We start from the raw sequence: 22,372 nt of genomic DNA on the forward strand, positions 1-22,372 counted from the left end.
CAGACTCCTCTGCATGGTTATATACATCCCTGCAACATACAACTTCAATAAATAAATGAAATGTTCTCTTTATTTGTCATTCTGCAATAAAATACTCAAGTTAAAAAAGCCAACTGCAAGAAATACTAACTCTCATCTTCTCACAGAGGAAGAAATAGCATCATCTGACATGCTGAATTCCACGAACTGTTGTTTTCTGTTTTTACCATAAAATAATGAAAGAACTTATAATTTAAATTGCAGTTGAAGGTTTAGTTGTCAAGAAAAACAAGAATAATGAGAGCTAATCTAAATGCCACAATTTTCAGGACAAAAGAGCAACAGTTGATTGCTATGAGATAGATAAAACACTCCTGTATTCTCACTGAAATCAAATGTAAAAGATGTAAAAAATACAGACACAGGCAATCTACCCACAGGCAATCTAGAGTAATGGGACCCTATTGCCAACAACATGGACTGAACAGAATGAGAGTAAAATGCAATAAGCTTGAAACTCCATAATCTCTGCAAAGATAATAAGGGCAGAGTCCCATCTTCGCTTTGTGGTCACATACACATTAGAAGTGTTGATAGCCAAGCTGTTTTTTAGAGAGTAGTTGTTTAAAAATAAATATTGCAATTAGAGAGACATCAAATGGTGCTAAGAAATGCAGTGGCAATGACCTTGCTTCAGAACAAATAACCCAAGGAAGAAACCAGGGGGAAAAGGGGGGGAATTAATAAGACTCCTTTTGAATTAATAGTCAGACATTGACTCAAATTCAGACTTGGTGACATCCATGCAACACAAGAAACAGATTTGGACTCTTGAATATAACAAACAGCTTAAATGTGGTGTTTCATGTAGCATGAAGATGAAAATAAAACAAATAAGCCTGGTCTAACTGAGCATGGAGACAAAAAGGAACAGAACACACACTTTGTTTTCATTGAAAATAGTCTTGATACATAATTTGGTTTCTGTATTCTATCTGATAAGTCTTGCAAATGACATTGATGCCCCTGACTTTTCATGCTAATGCTGCATGATGACAGAGCTGAGGCTGTCCAGGGCAGGGTGTGCTGCCAGCTCTTCACCCACCCAGCCTGCTGGGGCTGATCCAGGCTGCAAGCCTGGGACACAGCTAAAAGCTTCAGTGCTCACTGCACTCTGAGAAGACAGCTACAAAACCTGTCTCGCTGGTTTTGATTTCCAATATCTTTCAGTTTTGCTGTTCTTGTCAGTCTGGTGTTTATTCCAGAAACTGCTGAGCCCACCCTTCTGGGATTTGGGATAAATAGTATTGTTTGGGTTTGCAGAATGACCTCTGACAGGGACTTTACTACATCACTGTCACTACACTTCTAGTAAAAAGGTGCAGAAAACAACTACACAGTTCACTGACTTGATTTATAAATGTTACCTTTTTTCTTACAAAAAAGCCTCACAGCTGAAGTCTCAAGGGCTTTGGGCTGGGTTTTTTGTTTGGTTCTGCTCAGAAGGCCTGTGCACTCTGGCTGGACTGCAGATGTCACAGACAGGACATCCTGGCTGCCCTGTGACTCTGTTCAAGAAGCTGTTTGTCACCTGAGGGGAATCTGCATCTTTAGGGAGGTGTGGCAGGGAGCTGCTGCAGCTGGTGGCTGTGCTCCTCCTGCCACACAACGCTGGACTGTGCCCACTGGGGAAAGCAGACTTTGGCTCTGCATGATTTCTGAGCACTGCAGAAGGAAAAAAAACAAAATGCAGACAACTCTCAGTTCTCTGTGGTCAATCTCCCCTTCCCAGCTCAAGCTTTAGTGCTTCACAGTGCCTGGAGTTACACCAGGCAAGCTGTGCCTGTGCAAGCAGGAGCACTGAGGAGTGGGCAGCAGGCACAGACAGTGGCAGCAAGCTCAGGAGCTGCTGCATTGACATTTCAAAGTGCAGGACTTCCTTCACAGCAGTGGTATTTCAAACAAAGAAGGAGGGAACAAGAGAGTTTGTAATGTACCTATGAGAAAGGTCATTGTCATTTGAGGTGGAGAAACTGAGCAACAGACCTGGTTGTGGCTGACATTCAATTGAAAAGAAAAACTCAGAAAGGAATTACTAGGATCCCAGAATCAGCCCTTCAAACAGCCACTAGAATTTGTGTGCAATTAAATTACCCAAACAGAACTTGGGTTCAGAAGACCTGTGGGGCAAAAAGGCATGTGAAGAAATCTACAATAAAACTGTACTGCACCTGATGGTGCTAGACAAGACATCTATATTCTTCAAACACCAGTGATAGTGTTTCAAGAAAAAGATGCCTTACCTAGAGCTATGCCTGATTGAAGAAAGACTGAGGAGTGGCACAAGCCTGCCTGCTCTTAAACTCTGCACAGGACTAAACCAGCAATGCTGGTGGCTCCACAGGAGCGATGAACGAACCAACAAAGTATTGTAAGATTAAGCTTAAGGTGAATTAGGGCTCAGAAGTCAAAATGGTAGCTGAAAGATTGCCTAGTGTTCAAAGTAAATGCACAGACAATGCAAAATAAGTGTGGTTTCAGAGTTACTTAGTGATCAAATATTCTGAAAGCTGGCAAGTTAAATATACATATAAATAAATAGATAATTGGATATTATTCAGTTTATAGCTTTTACCAACAAAAATTATGTATGAATCAAGAGGATAATAGCATGCCTCATTCTTGGTCTTGCTCAGCTTTGGAGAGGCAAGGAACAAAGAACTGAGGAAGATCCTGGCAGAACACAGCACATTCATAAGAGTCCAAATGACCTGCAGTTTTATGGTGATTTATGCTGCTTGCCACAGGGCAACAGCTTAAATGGAGAGAATCACTTGGTGCTCTGACAAACAAGCAATGAAGTAGGTAGTTCTGATTCTTCAGAAGGGAAATAAAGACAGCTAAATATGCAACCTGGCCTCTGTAAGGCAAAATACAAATATGAATTTGAAAGAAATAATTGAGTGCCTTAACAAGGGAAAACCTGGAGGACATGGACTAGGCCAGTGCTAAGGCAACTGTGCAATACTCTGATCTTCAAGAGACATTATGGGTATGGCACAGAAATGCTGTATTAGCTGAAAAGCACACCAGTATCAGGACTGGAAGCACCATCCCTATGTTAGTGAGAGGCACACCTCAGTTATTTGTTAAGAATTAGGTTTTTTTTTCAGTTTAGCCTCAAGTTGTGCCAAAGGAGGTTTAGATTGAATATTAGGAAAAATTTCCTCCTGGAAAGGATTGTCAGGCATTGGAACAGGCTGTCCAGGGAAGTGGTTGAGTCACCCACCCTGGAGGTATTTAAAAGATGTGTAAGTGTGGCCTGCAGGAACATGGTTTAGTGGTGATCCTGTCAGTGTTAAGTTTATGGTTGGTCTCAACGATCTTAAAGGTATTTTTCAACCTAAATTATTCTATGATTCTGTGTTTGGCACACTGCTGCAGGTTTCTATGGCTTTTAGGTACCCACACAATGTTGTATCTTGTGGGAAAAAATCAAGTAAGAGCATTTGTTTGGGTAGACCTGCCCCATGCTTCTAGGCATTGCACATACATTCTCCTTTGGGCAAGACAGTTTATCTTTGGCAAACCAAAATTTTCAGCCAGAAACATAAAAGCCATTTATTATCACAGAAACCATTCAGGAAGAATTCCAGGGTAGTTATAATAGTTTTCAAAGATCCTGGGAATCTCTGATGAGACCTGAGTGTTCTGAGCAAAGATAAACAAATGCCAGAATGTCACATGAGAGCAACAGCAAGCACAGAAACAAAGTTCAAAGACGAGTATAAATAATCAGTGGGCATCACCATTATGTTTGCCACCCAAATTAAAAAGAGCATGAAAACACACAGAATGGTCAGCACAGATTTTGTGCCTTGCTCACATCTGTGGTCCTGATGGTGCAGCTGTGCAGCGCACGTGAGTGCAAATCTCAAAAAAGAATGCAAAAAACAGTGAGAGTTTGTTGATTGGGCTTCCAGACCTAAGGCAACATCTTAGGAAGCAAACAAACTGAGCATCAGCCAGTATTTCTGAGGATATGCACTGACAAAATTTCATTACAAGAGACTGAGCCAGAGACAAAACTGGACATTACTTAGTATATGTGCTGGCAAACTCCTACATTTTCATACATTCATACATGGCAAACCAGTCAATGACTCTTTTTCCTGGGTACAACACTCTCATGGTTTACCAATCAACAAAAATGGGCTTTTGCTCCTCACAGGCCAATGGCAGCTGACACTCACCAGAAGCCATCAATTGCAACTTGAACACAAGTTTGACAATCACACCCTACAAGGATCCCACAGCAACACACAGGACATTTTCTCAACTAGCAAAGTATCATTTGCAAATTGAATAGAAACTTAGAATTGAGATTTGGTCATTGCAGCCACATTCTCCAAAGCATTTGAAAAAGTACAGAGGAGCAAAGTCCAGAGCTGGATTATGTTAATCCGATTTAAAAGAAAAAAAGTCTGTCCAGTCTAAGATAGAAGGCAGACTTACTGCTGAGGCAAGATCCTGCATAAAGCAATTAAGGCTTTTACTAAGGGATGTCTGAGACAGTGTAATTCCAGCTCTTTTATCAGTTTCAAGCCTCTCAGCACTATATGGAGTTTTGTTCAAAGCCAACAAGAGAGTGATTTCTGAGGTGCTAGAGAAATATCTCAGGGATATATGATGATCATTTACAGACTGAAGGAAACCATAGGGGAACTAGAAAATACATGGTTTAAGAAAAATCATTTAATATATCAAGTTTTAAAACATAACTTCACAAAACAGTAGCATGAAAGAAGTTCTAAAAGCTTGTCACATGCAAAAACTAGAAAAGCAAGTCGAGGAGAAGAACAGAAGATGTGCTCACAAATTTGATTGTAACATCTGGAACTAAACAGTTCATAGATTTTTAGTCTTGTTTTAGTAAGACAATGGTACCATACATGCTTATACATATCAATTTTCTTGTTACTAGCCTGGTGAAATTGTCACAATACCTTCTGACATTCCTCTTTGTTTAGAGGCCATGAATTTATGTAGTTAGAACTGAAGTATGATTTCAGACATGTAATGCCTATTTGCATTATTCACAAGTGAACAGTAGAAAATAATATCAAAAAATGCTGAAAAACATCTATGACAAAGGCCCTGATCCACATACAGCAGCAAGGCAGAACCAGAGAATCCCTGGTTGCCAAAACCTGACATTTTTTAGAACAGAATGGTGAAAATAAGAACAGGTCCACTGGTGAGGACTGGTGTGTCCTCACCAGGTACCAGTCAGAGAGGCTTAATGGTTGTATAAAAAGGCAGGCAAGGAGAAACAAAAAGCTTAGTAAGATTTGTGGGTATGAGAGTGGCTGCCACTTCCCAACAACTCTGTGCAAGCCAGCTCGAGGCACAGCCTGCCTCAAGCCTGCCGAGAGCAGGGGCTCACACAAAACTGTAACCTCCCCATGGCACACCTGGGAGGAACAGGCAGCATCTCCCCAAAAGCCCAGCAAGGGGGAGAAGGATTTTTTGCTCAAGAAGATCTCAGAAGAAGAGCAGACATTGCTGTAGCAGAGCCAAGAGCAGAACCTGGCTCCACCAGGACACCTGACCCAGCAGAGCACAGCACTGCTGATGGCTGGGAAGAGACTCAGAGACCCCTGAGTAATGGAGCTCAGCATTAGAACTCACAGCTAACTTAATTCACACACTGGAAATAGGCACTCAAAATTTTACACTGATTATTAACAGCTAGGGTTTTTAGATTTGCCAGAAACAGAGGCTCCAGCTTGAACCATATACAGTAAATGCAAGTATGAACAGAGGCTCACAGTGAGCACAGGAAGGAAGCACGACTCAAAAACATCCCAAACTTGTCCTGTGCTGTAATAATCTAGAGCAGAAAAACTGTTTTAATTTTTAATACAATTTTTTTTTTTGTAGTGAATATTAAGTGAAAACGTTACAGATTAGTTCTAAAAGGAATAAGTAAACACTTGCAACAGAATTATTACTGAAACTTTCTAGAGGACCTACTGTGTATGCATTTCCAAGCTTCAAGCAGTCAAGTCAACATTATCTTGGTCTTTCCAGCTCAGATCATGGATCCAATATATTTCATGAAGAATTCTTAGAGCATTTTGTGCCTCTTTCAGAAAAGCATCTATCAATGTGCCTAGCAGTACAATGTTAAATGAGCAAAATGAGTTTTACCCCTGTGCATGTTACAGCAGAGCAACACAGCATTTTGTCACCAGTGGTTGGTTACCACTGATCAGATACTGAATTCTTCAAGAACATTATGGCAATTTTTTGCCTCCACAGAAATCCAGAAAAGAGCAACTAATATGTGAGAATATTTGGTCCAGGGAGTGCTTTCCCCAGTACTTAAGATCTACATTAGAATAAGTGATCAGGAATAATGAATGTCAAAGCAGCTGCTGCACTCCAACAAACAGTACCACTATCTGTCATTTCCGCCTATAAATATGCTTATTATCCTAATAAATCTATACTAGAAAGAATGGTTAAATATACTTTTTATTGCATGTTTGTAAAATAAAGGCCAAGTATTGGACTAATTACTAAATAAAACAGTTTGATCAGTTGTATAACACAGACCATTACATTTTTCTACTGAAACTCCTGCCATTTGTACTAGTACTTAACTACAGAATCTTCCAAGAGAGAAATCAGTCTAGAACTGGAAAGCAGCACACAAAAAATTTCTCATTGCACCTCTAATCTATTTGGATTTTTTGATAGCTAAACACCCTTCTGAGAAAAATGTATGCCAGATTGCTCATTTGAATTTCTCTGGCTCTGGCTTCCAGCTACCAGATCTTATTAAACCTCAGTCCAATAGATTAAAGAGTCCTTTGTGACTACTTTTCCTCTCCCTCCTAATTTATACACTGCAGAAGAAGTCATCTCTCAATCTTCTTGTGGATCTAAAAACCAGATTAGCTTCCACAGCATCAAGAATTTTTCCAGCCCTTAAATACTTTCTGAACCACAACCACCTACTGTGTGCCTCCTTCAAAAATGAATCTCAAGAATAGGACATATTGAATTTATAGGAGTTTCAAAGATGTTGTCTCCTGTTGTAAAATCAATTCCCTACTGATTAACCTTCTATTCTCCATAACTTTTTGTCTTTAAATAGTTCCTAGTTATAATTTGCCTTTTGGCTGCACTCAGATGCATCTCTCTGACTAAGACAGTAACACCATGGACATGGACATGGCAGAGATGTTTAATGCTTTCATTGCCTCTGTCTGCAACACTGATGATGGGTAAGAGGGTCCCAGTGCCCTGAGCTGCAGAACCACGGCTGTGAGAATGAAAAACTCCCAGTTGGCTCTGAACTTCTACAGGATCTGCTGTTCCAGCTGGATCCCTCTAAGGCTATGGGGCCTGATGGGATTCATCCAAGGACACTCAAAGAGCTGCATCATTCATTGCAAGGCCTCCGGTAATGGTTTTTGAACAGTCTGAGGAATCTGGGGAGGTTCCAGTTGATTGGAAGATGGCTAATGTCATCCCAAAGTCCCAAAAAGGATGACCCTAGAAACCACAGGCCTTTTATTATCTCTTCAGTGACTGGTAGAATTCAGAAGATTATTCTGCAAGTAATTGAAAGACACCTGAAGTACAACACTGTCATGGGTCAGAACCAACATGGCTTCATGGGGGGAAAATCCTGCTTGTCAAAGCTTATTTCCTTTTATGAAAAGGTAACATACCTAGTTGATCAAGGAAAGACAGTTGATATAATCTTTCTGGACTTCAGTAAAGGTTTCAATGCTGTCTCTCACAGAGCCCTTCTGCACAAGATGTGGATCAACACATCATGTGATGGGTGAGTAGCTGGCTCATGGGTCTGAGACTGAGAGGAGACAGCATCAGCATTACAACTTCCCTGTGATGGAAGAGGTGCAGACACTGATCTCTGTTTCTATATATATATATATGTATATATATATGTGTGTGTGTGTGTGTAATATTCACTATTCTATCTATTCTGTGTGGTGACCAGAGACAGGATCCAAGGGAACAGCCTGAGTTTGAGTCAGGGAGGTTTAGTCTGGATATTAGGAAAATTTTCTTTACCCAGAGGGTGGTTGGGCACTGGAACAGCATCTCCAGGCCAGTGGTCATGGCACCAAGCCTGTCTAAGTTCAAAAAGTATTTGTACAATGCTTCAGGCTCAGGTGGGATTCCTGGTGCTGTCCTGGGCAGGCCAGGAGTTGGACTTAGATGAATCTTGTGGATCCCTTCCAACTCAAGATATTCTATGATTTTAGTAAAAAATACTTTTCATTACTAGACTTTCTGAAACAGAATTTACTACTTCACCAAGCTTCATTATCCACAAATTTTGTGAGTAATCATTTTGTTCTTGGTTGTTCATTGCAACTGAAAATGCTAAATAGTATCAGGCTTACTCCTCATCCTTCACAGTAGCCCACCAGAAGCCTCCTCTCCAGCCATGGTTCTTCACTGACAATCAGTGGATGTGATCTGAAAATCTCTGCTTCCACTGTGATCAGCCTGTCTGTGAGTCACATCCTTCACACCCTCATCCCTCTCCTCCACAAATAGCTGTAACTCAAGTATTGTAGTGCAATGCCTGGTTTTCCTTTTATGCAATAATCCCACTCAGCAGAGATACCTTGGTCCACTGACCAATTCCATCCTTCCCATGCAGTGAGAAAAACCAGTCTGTAGAGCTATTATTACTGGCATTGCCAACGCATGCACAAATGCACATCTACCTGGAAGGTATTGCCTCACAGCACAAAGTTTTGCTACCTGAGGGGGTCCTGGACTTGGATATCCTTGGAAAGGACAGATTCCTGTTCCAGCTCTGAAGCCCTTCTGCTATCATGTTAACCTGATGTGCAAAACCAGTCCTTTCTCACAATATCTGCCAGGGTGCTCTGGCATGCCATCAAAAGACATCTGAGAGGTCTTGTGATACCTGTGGATCATTACAAAGTGCCTTCCAACACACTGCTGGTTTTTTTCTAATCATGGTAACAATGTAATTGAATATTAAAACACCAGATAATTTCTTTATCTTCTCTTTCAACTTTCCTAGCCAAACACAGTCTGCTATGATATAGCAGAATGTTTGCTACATTAAGGTGATTAAAACACCAGCCCATGGAACTGTACAGCTGTATCTACAACAATTTATACAAATTAAATATTAATAGGAATATGGATGAGAATATTTTCCAGGATCCCAGTGCCCTATTAATCTTAAATACATTATATGCTGATGATTTTCTTGCTTTAAGATAATGTTTATTAGTCCCACTTATACATTGTACTCCATCAAGATTAATTCTACACTATGTTTTTTAACAGCTGTGCTACATTTTCCTAGTTTATACATAAGAAAGTAGATATTTTATTCATAAATATGAAACTGAACCATTATACTGTGTAGTTAAGGCTAGTTATTGCTTGAGAATGGCAGGGATACAAAAGAGGGAAATAGGATTTTAATAATGTAGGTTTTATTGAGAAAAAAACCCACAGCACAACAATATGACTCATTTAATCTAGAAGAACTGCAACAATAAGAATTTCATCTTGAATGTGCACCATGCAAGAGTGCTATACGGAGTTTACTGTCTAAAGCTCTGTTTTGTTGTATACCATAAAAACAAGTAAACAAAGTAGCAAAGGTTTGCAGCAGGCATGAGGCATGAATTATACTCATGAAATTAATTAATTAGGTTAAGGCATGCAAACAAGAAAACAGATTTTTCCATGACTGGTCTAATTAGTGAAACTTCATTCCTTATGAACTCCTACTGTATGAGCAGACACTTTTTCAGCAAGCCCAGCTTCTTCTCTCCCTAACCTGCATCCCCCAGCTTTTCACTCTGTAACCAGCCCCTAAAGTCATCGTTTCTTTGCTATTTTCTCCAGCAGCCAGGCCTGAGGCACAGTTTGTGAGCCACCAGCACAGTTTGTGAGCCACCAGCACAGTGTGCCCACCGACCACCCAGGGCAGACCAGGCAAAGAGGGACCTGCTGGTGCTGTGGATTTCAGCCTTTGCTCTGTGGGAGCATGAATAAGGTCTGGTTTCTGCCCCAAAACTGTTTTTCACAAAGCTTTATAGGACTCATTTCATAATACATCAGGTGCCAAAACATGCCACTTCTAGGGAAGAGACAGACAAATGGCTGGAATAGTTATAGAAAGCCCCTACAGTGTAAAAACCTCTACAGCTTGACCAAACCATTTCTTTCCTGTATTGCAAATACACTGAAATCCTGTGAGTCAAGTTAAAGCAGTAAAAACCCAAGCAATGGCAATTCAACAAGGCAGTATCAGACCAGCACTCTGCACACTCCATTTCTGCAACAGTAACATCTGCCTTGAAAACAACTTTTCCTCCTTTTGTTTCATGTGAGATAACAACTACAGAAATCACTATGGACCACGTCCAGTGGCAAAATCCAACAGTGAATGAATCTGCCTAAAGGAATTTCACTCTCATCTTCCACAAGAAAAAAGGATCATTCAACAGGAAGTAAATCCTCCACTTTTTTTGAGTGCTTAACCAACCAAGAATTGAGGGCCTGACTCATTTCAAAAAATGAGGGTGGTTCAACACTACAGACCATGCTCATCTCACTTTGCTTGCCAATTTAAGCCGAGTTACACAACAACCACTTCTCCCAGACAAAACTTCTCTCTGCAGTGCTTCATCCCTAGTGTCCCATTTCATGGAACCACTGGGTAGTGGTGTATTGGTACTGTGGAAGTGTCACCTACTGGCCCCATGACCTGTGAAATATTGGCCATGCACCAATCCAGCTGTACATGTTCCAACTGCCAAGGTACCTTCTGCCCCTTTCCACACCACATTCCCACCAGACACTTTTAGACAAGGCCATCTGTATCCTCTTTCCCAGCCCTAGCTGACCTAGGGGAGGCCATATATGCCATGTGTTGTGGTTAGGAATGGCATTCCCAAATTCAGTGTAAGACCCCAGACCACATGCCGCTTGCTCACTTCCCCCCCATCTCCCCCTGTGGCAGGATGAAGAGAAGAAATGAAAGTACAAAAAGGTAAAGATCACAGGATAAGAACAATTTAGCAATGAAATAAGAAAAGAAACAGTAACAACAAGCAATACTAACACCAGAGTTACAAATCAAGCAAAGGATTCCCAGGCGAATTGTCCCCTTGTGCCACCCACCCTCCACCCTCAGTCCCCCTGCACGTGGTGTGAAGCAATATCCAATAACCCCAGGGTCCTGGCTGTGCCCCTCCTGGCTGATGCTAACTTCAACCTGTCCTGGCTGGAACAGGATGCCATGCCCTCACCACTGACGCTTCAAGAAGCAAACTGACATCCTCTCTGGGTTCTCTGCTAGCCTGAGTCTGCTCTTCAGTAAGATATTGAATCACAATCCAGAGAACCACAGAATCATTGAATTGTTTACACTGGAAGAGACCCTTAAGATCATCAACCATACATCTAACACTGCCAAATGAGCCACAAATCCATGTCCCCCACTAAAACATGCCTCTAAACACCTGCACACTACCCACACTGCTTTTCTACTCCTTTCCTTACCACCTCCAAAACCTGTAGGAAGGTCCACTACTTCCTCCAACTGTACCAGATGGCAAAGCACAGCAATATAATCTTAGCACAGCATTTAGATGAAATGCAGAATTGCATCATAGTGTTAACATCTTGTTTTCCCACTAGCACTCCCTCCCACCACCACTGCTACAAAAAAGTGGGGATTATGTCATTGTCATGTTTCTCATACCTGAAACATCACCTTCCCCACACCTTCTCATTCTCCTCACTTTCCCAGTCTCCTTTGTTTCTCTTACTAATACCAGAAATGTAGATTCCCATAAACTAGAGACCCCATTCCTGGGTTTCCTTTTCCTGAAATATCTGAAAGCAAACCTATGTATACAGACACAAGTGCATACATTTGTCTATATTTATGTTACTTTGTTTCCTTCTTATGCTTTAGTCCAGAATTAAGGATTCTGTATTAATCCTGACACGAAGGTGACAGAAGTTCACAAAATATTAAAAATAATGAGATAAGCTGTTCATAAAACACAGGGCTTGAAAAGGACACAGAGAGTCTTCAGTTACAGAAATATACTGAAAGGTGCAACATCAGCTCCTTTAAACCCAAAAGGTTAAATTTGAAACATTAATATTTCTTGAGAGAATTATTTTGAAAAATTCATTGTTAAGGAACGTATTGTATTTTAAGTTCATAGCTCTTCAGCTAGATTTCTTAAATTAAGCTCATTTCCATGCCCCTATCCTTCCACCCCCACAAACATCAGCTCGTTATTTAAAAAATGCACAGTGAATAAGAAAGAGGCAATTAAGGATGAGGCACTGTAGAAATTGGATGTGACAGGTGTTCAAAGAATGAATCAGTACATGACTTCTCTGTTCTTTTACTCTTCCTTAAGCATCTGCTTTTGACTTCTTTTCTGATTTCCCCTTGATGCTTGACCCTAACAAAACCTCTGAGACCTCCTTGGGAAGTGAGGAGCTACAGGAAAATTTAAACAGCTACAAAAACCCCAGGCGTGTCCAGTGACTCCTGCCTGGCTTTGGTTAACCTTCACACTCCAATGCTTCTCAAAGCATCTCATTTGTTGAGAGCTACAGCATTAGACTTTCTCATTATCATGAACAGCTACCTTTACACAATATTGGTTTTCCCATTTAACTCAGAAAAATCACAAGTTCCTTTCTGGCAATTGGTTCTTCCCTGAGGCAGGACACAGCCTAGCTGCAGGAGGGAACCAGTGCTTGTCAGGATTATCTGTCATGTCTGCAATAAGCCATTCCTCAGCTTTGTAAGAGCTGTGGATTAAATTAGATCTGCCAAAATTTTCTACCAAATTTCTATTAACATCACATTGTTCCTAACAGCATAACTGCTGTGAATGTGTATAATAAAATATGTATCTAACTTGACTCAGTCTTTTGCAAGGCACACTCTGGGATTGAGATATTCAAAACCAAAAAAGACCACAATATCACTAATGTAGGAAAGGAATGGTCAGGATATCTGGGTGGAAAACAAAAGATATACTCCTAGACAAAGTAATTCTAGATTAACATACTACATAGTTTTTTCCCTTCTTTGTGTTACACAAAGAAATACAGAATTATTCAGAAGGGCAGCCAATGCTCACAGCAGGGTTAACATTGAATCCAGACCTGGTTGCCCAGGGCTTTACCCAGTTGGGTCTTGAAAACCTCCAAGTATGGAAATTCATAACCCCATGAGCAGCCACCTGCACTGCTTAATCAACCAGACACTGAAAATGCTTTCCTCATATAACATTGACCCTGATATTCATCCATATTGTATAAAGTTGAAATCTCCTACTTCAATTTGTCAGTGCCTTTTGTTCTCCGCCTATACACTGCTGTAAAGAACCCGGCTTCACCTCCCTGTAGGTGTTGGATAACTCATGTTAGGTCCCTCCAATGCTACATTTTCTTCATGCTGAACAAGCCCTGCTATCTCCACCTCTCTTTGCAGGAGCAGTGCTCCAAGCCCTGACCATTTTGATGGCCTTTCACTGAACTCATCTACGTTTGCTGACATCTGGACACATCACTGCAGATATGGTCTGAGTAAAGGAGAATTATCACTTCCCTCAGCCTTCAGGCTACTGTCCCATTGATAAAGTCCAGTCTGCTGCTATCCTTCCTTGCTTTGTGATGACCAGGGATGAGGATGTAGTGCATTCTTGGCTTCTTATTCAATTTTGTCTTGTTTGCTGACCCTGTCAGCACAGCTGCCAAGTAACACCAGACAGCTGAATGGGCAAAGCAGAAGACTTTCTGCCCAGTTTTGCAGCCTATCCTCACTTAATATGAATGGAAGATCAACTGTCCTGTCAGGATAGCTGCTTCCTCACATCATGTACAATCATATAAAGAACCTGTTAGGATAGAACTGCAATGACAACATGAGCCACGCACAGTCTCAGGCTTTTTATCTGTCTGAGCTATAGGTAACAAAGCATCCAAGCAAAGTCACCAGCTCCCACTTCTCTACTGCTCTACTTGTTTTACTTTTTGCATCAGAAATTGTTCATCCCAGAAAATACTATGGGGGTGTGGGATTTTCTTGGTCATTTTCAATGCAAAGATGTGGCCAGACACAGCATTTCACAATTACAGTTTACTAGCCTAAGTGTACACCAGGGATCCAAATTAAAGGGAGCTGCAAGAAGGACCTCTGTTTTAATGGGAAAACAGAGGTTTCCACCTAAAATGTGACAAGTCAAAAATGCATCATGAAACACAAGATATTTTTAGTTCTCATTCAGTTTACAAGCATAATATCAAACCTTCTCTATCTAACATGCCAACACAGTAATGAAACTAAGATAAAAAGATAAGTGACCATACTTCATCTATTATGTTCAAGTATCAATATACTGCTTATCTCTTTGCTTGAATAAAGATACTTACAGAATGTATCAGTAATTTTTTTCATTAAAGTTTAAAGAGGGATTTTATCCAGCATACACAGAAAAGGCTTCAATTTTTAAGGGGACTGTAGAAGTGGGAATTTAAGTTGGGCCTCTAAATCTTAAGTCTTTGAGTCACATGTGAATGCACTGCCAAGCCCATGGAACCCAGAATCTGCCTCATATTTTTGCTGACAGGTACAGATGTTTGTGAGTGTGTAGCTTGCCTGCTATGATTGCCTGAAGAAAACAGCCCTTGACATAAGAGCCATAAGAAAACACAGTAAGTACATACACTATAGTCTGTTGCTTTACCCACCATTGCTGTGTCTAAACATTCCAAAAGCATCTCTCTATGAACACTTCATAGGGAAACTTTTGAACACTCTATGAATGCTTCTGTATTTTTTATATTCAATGAAAACACATTCGCCTCCTGTGAAAAGGGGTTCTTGCACAATTTAACAGTTAATGCATATATATATTTACATCAAACCCTGTCAGCATCCATAGCTCTCAACTCAGATTAATAGCATATAATTTGAGCAGGAAAATGGAGGAGAAATACACGGTGGGTTTAAAATCAGAAATGGCACTTGTTTATGATAATATTTGCAGCTCTTCCATCTAAGTACCCACACAGATTGCACATACTCCCACAGAGATGGAAATTAATATGTGAAATACCTGTGCAGCTTGAGTGTCACAGTTCCATAAACAGTAGCAAAGCCCAGAAGACGAACCCATCTTAGGAGAACACAGCGAAATATACTTGGCTCAAAATACAAAATGACAACCTATAGAACAGAAAGATAGAGAGAGCTTCAGTACTGCTTTCATGAGAAAGTAGTTCTTCATTCAAATGCAGAATAGTTGCAAAACAGGACAGCAGACACATTTCAGCTCGTACTGCTGTATATTTAGATTTTCTAGTAAAGCATCAGGATGATCAGATCAACCAGCTGGCACAGTTCTGGGCACCAACTCCTTTTTGAAGGGAGCTGGCAAAAGCCCTGTGACAGACTGTGAAGTGACAACACTTTTAAATGCAATTTCACTGACTTTTCTTAACTGAGTGAAAACATGTACCCAGAGAGGAGGATAGAACAGAAAAGGACTTTTTCCTTGAGCAATTCAAGTAATATGCAGCTGGTTTAATTCTGGTTTGATAGGCTGTATTTACTAGGTTACACTTCAAAGTCACTCCTAATAAACCTAGGAAAATAATAGCTGCTCATTTTTCCCTGCCAAACTAAAAATTATTGCACTGGCCTCTTTCTATCCAAAATATGAAATATTTAATGACACATTTAACTCTTTCTTCCCCATATACTTCACCTAAGCTATATCAAATCTCCCTATGCATCCCCACTTTCTTAAGGAAAATAACCCTTTTGCTCACCTATGCATTTCTCTAACCACAATAAAAAAATGTCCTACCAGCCTTTTGCCCTGTCTACCAAGGACCATGCACAAGAACAACACTCCATAGAGAGTAAAAGAAAGCTACTTCTGTGGGTATAGTGCAGATAGAAGCTTCACTATCAAGTAAAACACTACTCTTCTCTAAAACAGGGTTGCTCAGTAAACTCAGTCACAATTTGAATCAGGAGTCCATTTCTTCTCATTCCAGCAGACATTGTCCCTGGTGTCCTGAGGGTTGATCCCATATTTCTTCTCACTCATCTGGTCCCACCAGGAACCTGCTGTCCCAGGGATTTGTTGGAAAACTGCCCCTACCCCACACGTAGACCCTGCTTAGTCCAGCAAACTTAGATCCCATGCATTCAATGTGTCAGACCAGAACCTGGTAAAGCAACCCAATGCACCATAGAAAAAATTAATTAGGTAATCCTGGTCTAGAGAAAGCAAGCACTGAAACATTTCAGGCCATCTGTCACAGCTTCATTTACAGTCAGTACATTCTGGCAGCAGAGATAGTATTGTGCCTACTGGCTGCCACATATTATTTTCCTAAGTAAATGCTCTTCTGCGTGGGAATTCAAGTTCAGGATATTGGCCAGAAGCCCAGGACTACATCCTTTGGGTGACATAGACTTCTTTAGAAGAGTGGGGGCAAAAATGGCAGATGTGGGCTGAGAGAGATGGAAGCTGCTGTGCTTCACTGGAATGCTTTTTTATACAGCAGAATCAAACTATTCCTTTTAAAAATATGATTTGCTGAATCAAACTGTGCTGCAAATTTAATCTGCTTTTTTCACTGTTATTGGGCTGGCAGAGAATCACAGAATGTACTGAGTTATAAGGGACCCACAAAGATCATCAAGTCCAACTCCTTGATGCATGGGACACCCCAAGAAACACACTGTGTGCCTGAAATATTGCCCAAATGGTTCTTGAACTCAGCCAGGCTAGTGCTGTAACCACTGCCCTGGGGAGCCTGTTCCACTGCCCAACCATCCTTTGGGTGAAAAACTTTACCCTGATTTGACATGCTTCTATGTAGACATTTTCTGGGATTCTGAGAAATCATCCATGGAGGAAAGGCAGCAGCTTTTCCCCTTGGAAAATCAGCTGGAAAACCAAAATGGATCCACATATGCATGACCATGCTTGGGCAAACAGAGCATCCAGCAAAAAGTTTCTCAGAAAGAACTGAATGGCAGCAATGACCTCTTATCCTAATATACAGTTTTATATATTAGGACAGTTGCAGAACCTGAGCAAAGTCTATAGCAGTAACTTGTCTCCTGAGGTTTGCTGGGGGGTAGAAAACACCATGTTTCATCTTTGATTCTTCCAAACAAGAAAATCAATGTCAAAAAAAGACTGGCATACAGAGACTCTGAACATTTCAAAGTTGATTTGAAAGCAGATTTTTTCAGATAATTGAAATGGGAAGGTCTGAAAACTCTCCAGGCATAGAATTTTCTGAACAAGGGCAACAGCTCTCTTTGCCATGCAATCTGACACAGCAATTTCATCTGCTGCTGCTTGTTGAAACATTAACTGCATGTGTCTAGAAAATCTCATTGATTTGCATTGAATCATTTGTATGAGCAGCTGAGGCATTTGGCTGGATATCAACCAAGAAACCACCACTTCAAATGCAGCCTGGTGTGAGCTGGCGTCACAGCTCACTGTGAAGGCTGCAGAGGCAAGGCTCTGCTGGAGAAACTGTTGTCATTTTCCCATTTGAAATAGACACATTTTAACTGCTCCTTCACCCAGTAGTGAAGGATACTGCAGATCTAAGACTTCATCCAAGCTTGAGCCTCTTTTGGATCTTCCTGTGTTTATATGATGGAGAATTGTAACAGTGCCTTCACAAAGGCCAGTGTCCCTTTCTACCTATTCTTGCACATGGTCTGTCATGGATCCAGGCTTTGAAGAGCCAGAATTACTATATTTACATTTTGCTTTCTTCTTAGGCATTGCAGAAGGCTATTCTAAGCATGTGTCATTCCCATTCCCATGAGGGCTCACCAGGATGTTCAGGTGACTTCCCTCTCCCTCTCTTGCCAGAATTACATCTCTTATAAGCACCATGAATTTTAGAGGCACAATTTTTAAAAGGAAAAATCTTTAATGGATTGGAGCCAATGGGCTACAGAAAGCGTGCCTTAGAAGCCTTGCTCAATTTTCCAATGCAAGTGGAATACAATTCTTGCAAAGAACCTGGTCCAAAGTATGACTGCTGCACTCCAACCCTCACTCTCCCTAGCAAAAAAAAAAAGAAAAAAAGAAAAAAAAATCCAGAAAAAAACCCCCAACAAAATAAACCAAAAAAAAAAAAAAAAAAGAAAATAAAAAACAACTAACCAACCAACCAAAAAAACCAAAAAAACCAACAACAAAACCAAACGAAACCAAAAAAAGGAGGAACATAACACAGAGAAGTCTTGGGTTTGTTTTGTATCAGCCTCTTCTACCTAATCAAAGCCCCCATTCCTTACTGTTATCCCCAGAGCTAAGTCTTCTTCCAATGACAAATGTGCAGCAAAAGGTTGCTGAGCTGCAAGTGAGGAGCTTAGGATGAGCACCAGATTCACCCACACATCCAGGCTGCTCTCAGCAGAACAAGGGAATCCCTCAGTTCTATAAGACTACCCTGCCCACCAAAAATCTGACAATATTTCATTTTCTCTTTTTGCATTTACAATGCAACAGACCACGATCTTCTTAAAAATGCTGGGAGGTTTTGCTGATGGATGGAATAAAACATCTTTACTGTACATAAAGAAATGTGTTATCCGCAGTAGTTTTGCCAGCTCCTGGCACCCACTTAAATACTAGACATCAGTTTCTGCTACTTAAACAAAGAGATCTGGGGAAAACTATTTGGAAATCAGAAGAGGATAAGCCAGACAGTGGCTGCTCATGTCCCAGTTACTGCAGCTGTGCGTGAGACTTCCTGAACTGTGACTCGTCTTTGTCATTTGGATAAATGCGTTTGGATGTTTGCTTTTAAACTCAGTGTGGTTTAAGCTATTACTATCCTTGCCAAAACATTGTTCCAGTAGTCACGCTACCACTTGTGGAGTCAGAGATGAAAAGACTTCCTAAGGTCACCAGCTAACTGTCAAGTGTGCTTAGAGCTGGGGAATTACGGACACGGAAGAGGGGCTTAGCCTGCTGACACAGCGATCAGCCAGCTCAGTTATTCATCTGACACGATGAACAGACACACACACACACACTCCAAAGACAACAGCTGAGGTCAATAAAAGCACCTCACACATTACAGCAAATTTTCCTTATTGGGACAAGTAGGAAAGTAAAAGTGCAAAGAGAATGAACACAGAACAATTGAACACTCAAAGACATAACAGAGTTTGTCCACACAAAAATAAAAAAGGGAATTAATGAGTTTTATAGGTTCAGTGCCATTGCTTCTTAGAAGATAAACAGCATTTAAAAAGATTCTTTTAAAAAAACCAACAAAAACCAACCTTTATTACATAGTGAGCATATTACATAATAGTGAGCAAAACTGTGCATCGCAAAATGCTCCTTTGTCTTTCAGGTTAACTTTACTGTGCACGTTAAAAGATGGTTAATTCTGCCCTTCACCATGGCACCAGATTCAGGCAAAAACACTTTAATACGGTGCACTTCCCCAAAGTACAGTGACTGGGATTCAGTCTGCCTAAATCAAACATATAATTTCTTCCTATGCTGTTTTAGGAGGTCTAGTAAATCAGGCCTAGTAATGCAAGTTCCATAGATAACCCAGGGATAAAAACAAATACTTTGAGAAAGTTCAGCTTCAGCACTTGGACAGGAGCTTGGCCTAAAGGCTTTAAGTACACATTTCCATTGACTAGAAAGGCACTACAGTATTTCTTTTAGGGAATTTGCTTCACTATATGTCAATTAATAATCCGTATTAGGAGGACTAAGCCAAGCACTTTATAGCCAGCTGTAACAATTTTGTAATGTATCTAAGACAAGTACTTTTTACTTCAATTCTTAAGCCAAAGAAGTCATACGAATAGATCAAAAACTCATCTTCCTCTACAATCATCAAATTTCTATCCTTCATGTTGAGAGGAAATAAGCAACACTATAATGCCTCAACAAACCAGAAGCCAAGGAGATTAAAAAATAAATGTATTGCCAGTGCTAAAAATCTTAAAACTAAACAGGAAAAAATTGAACAGGACCTTAACTCCAAAAACCCCTAAGTGTTCAAAATTTTTCAACTCTTCTTTTTTTTGCCCTTGGTTGTAGAACCATACTAAGGTTTAGGTTGGAAAGGACCTTTAATCTAGTTCCTAGTGCTGTGGTCAGAGATGTTATCCACGTTATATCGATGGAAATGAAACTCGGAGTTTAAAATTTGAGTACCAGCATCATCTGCTGATGGATCTGAGGTGCAAGTAACCCACTTTAGACAAAAATGATGCAAAAGTAATTTTTTTTCTCATTTGCAAATAATCAAATTCATCTTAAAATTGTGCTCACTTAAACCAAAGAACTTTACAGGAGACTCTCTCCTTTTTTAAATTGAATTAAATTCAGAAATTAAATTAAATTCAGAATTTTCTGCAAGTACTCTGCACAGTTCAATGCAGGACAAGACACAGATAATGCCTTTTGGGCTAATTCCATTAACAAGCATCTAGGAGATACTGTGAAGAGATCCATATGATCTGTTCCACTGCCCAACACCATCTGTCCTTGCCTGACTGCAACAGCTATCTAGGGCTGTCTCTAGGCAATTCTGCCATGCAACAAGCCTTCAGACACTTCCTCTCAGTGTCCTGCCGTGCTCAGGGATGGGCAGCCTTCCTCCTTCTGCCATCTTTCACTAGTTTCTTCCAACACATCAAATATCCTCCAGGGTAAATCAAGTCACCTATTAATGCCTCAGTGCTAACATTGAGAAGGGATTTCCTGCAGCAGAGATGCTGTTTGCAATGTTAGATAAGCTTGCCATCCAAACTCATAACAGTCTGGCACTACACTTCCTAGGAAAGGGCCCAATCCCCTCTCTGTGGGCAGAGTGCCATCTCAACAGATGGGATGAGTGAAGGCATTCATGAGCCTGTGCACACTCTGGGCACCACTGCTGGAAACATGAGTCACAGCTCAGATCATCTGCTTCAATATTAGCGAAGGCACAGCTCCTTACCCAGCCAGCCACAAACATTTCCAGTGCAGCTACACACAGCATCTTAGAGGTATGATAACAGTGAATATATACTTAGCCTAATCATGGAAGAACATTTCCTTCCATTTCCATCCCATTTTTTTAAACCACGTGTGCTTTTTAAGACATTATATCTTACTATAATAGGCCTCTGAGCACACAGTACCATCAAACCCTGCTATCCTTGCAAATCTCACCATTTTAAAGCAGAGCTGCATGGATCATTAGCTCAAATGCCTCTGTAAAGCACACACTTGCTGCACAAAACCACAGTAACTACTCTGTAGGTTTTATTCCTGCCTCTGAAGTGGAACTGAATCAACCTCCCAGTACACAGCATTGAAAGCACTTTGTTTCTGGAGGCAATGCATTTCAGATAAGATGCATGTCACAAGAAAAATCCTTGCAGCCATTTAAGTAAGATCTTCTGGGTTTCTCCATGAAAGAAGACAAACTTTTCCTCATCACCCACACAAAGTCCAGCTTGAAATTCTGCCTACTGAAATCCTCCTTTCCCTCCCACTATATTTTCAACTGTAGATATTGGTGTTTCTTTCATTGCCTATTGTATAATATCTATTAATACATATTAAACCCCTGTCTGTGTTTCAGCAAAGACATGTTTTGCCTGTAAAGTCTTTTGGAAGACCATGACCCAGTATAAGCACATGACCACCAGCACCAGTGTAAAATAAAAGGGCAGACTCTAGAACTTCATTCATCAGAATGCTCTGCTAGCACTAGGTTTTATTACACTTTGGATTCATCTCCATCAGGCAGCAACAAGATATCTCTAATGTTCTTTACAGAATGCATATTTTACAGTGGGGCTCATTTAGCCCCCTGAGAGATTTGACAGGAGATTAAGCAAACAGAACCTTCAACATCATTCTGGTTTTACAAAAGACTTACTATGTCTTTTACAGATATATCTTCAATTATTTTCTGCCTTTTTTTTCCTTCCTGTGTTCATAAGGGAGATCTCAATTAATTATTGACAAGACACTCTGAATAGGCTATTTTGAGAAATATAAACATCCATGTGATTTCCAAGATGTTGTCATGTATTTCCTCCAATTAAAAGAGAAAAAGTTATATGCCACAGATCCTACCAGCTCTGGAAATATTTATTTATAAATTACTTGAACGCATGGCTTGAATATGCACTTATTCACCATAAATTTTAGCCTTTGCTTAAGCCTTATTAATGATCCAGCTTCACTGTACCTATTTCCTTTGGCCTAATGAATAGCATTCTAAAATC

At 40.4% G+C, this 22,372-nt stretch overlaps 1 protein-coding gene across 1 annotated transcript in view; it reads right to left on the reverse strand.

The window, feature by feature from the left end:
• Positions 1–22,372, reverse strand: part of GPR158 (G protein-coupled receptor 158) — a 187,172-nt gene that overhangs the window by 38,069 nt on the left and 126,731 nt on the right. The window contains exon 6 of the mRNA XM_071428788.1: positions 15,180–15,289. Coding sequence (XP_071284889.1) covers positions 15,180–15,289 — 110 coding nt within the window. The remainder of the gene's footprint in view (positions 1–15,179; positions 15,290–22,372) is intronic.

This window comes from Agelaius tricolor, unplaced genomic scaffold (genome assembly GCF_023055355.1).
Source record: "Agelaius tricolor isolate 1412-34295 unplaced genomic scaffold, bAgeTri1.0.p SCAF_6, whole genome shotgun sequence".
NCBI lineage: Eukaryota > Metazoa > Chordata > Aves > Passeriformes > Icteridae > Agelaius > Agelaius tricolor.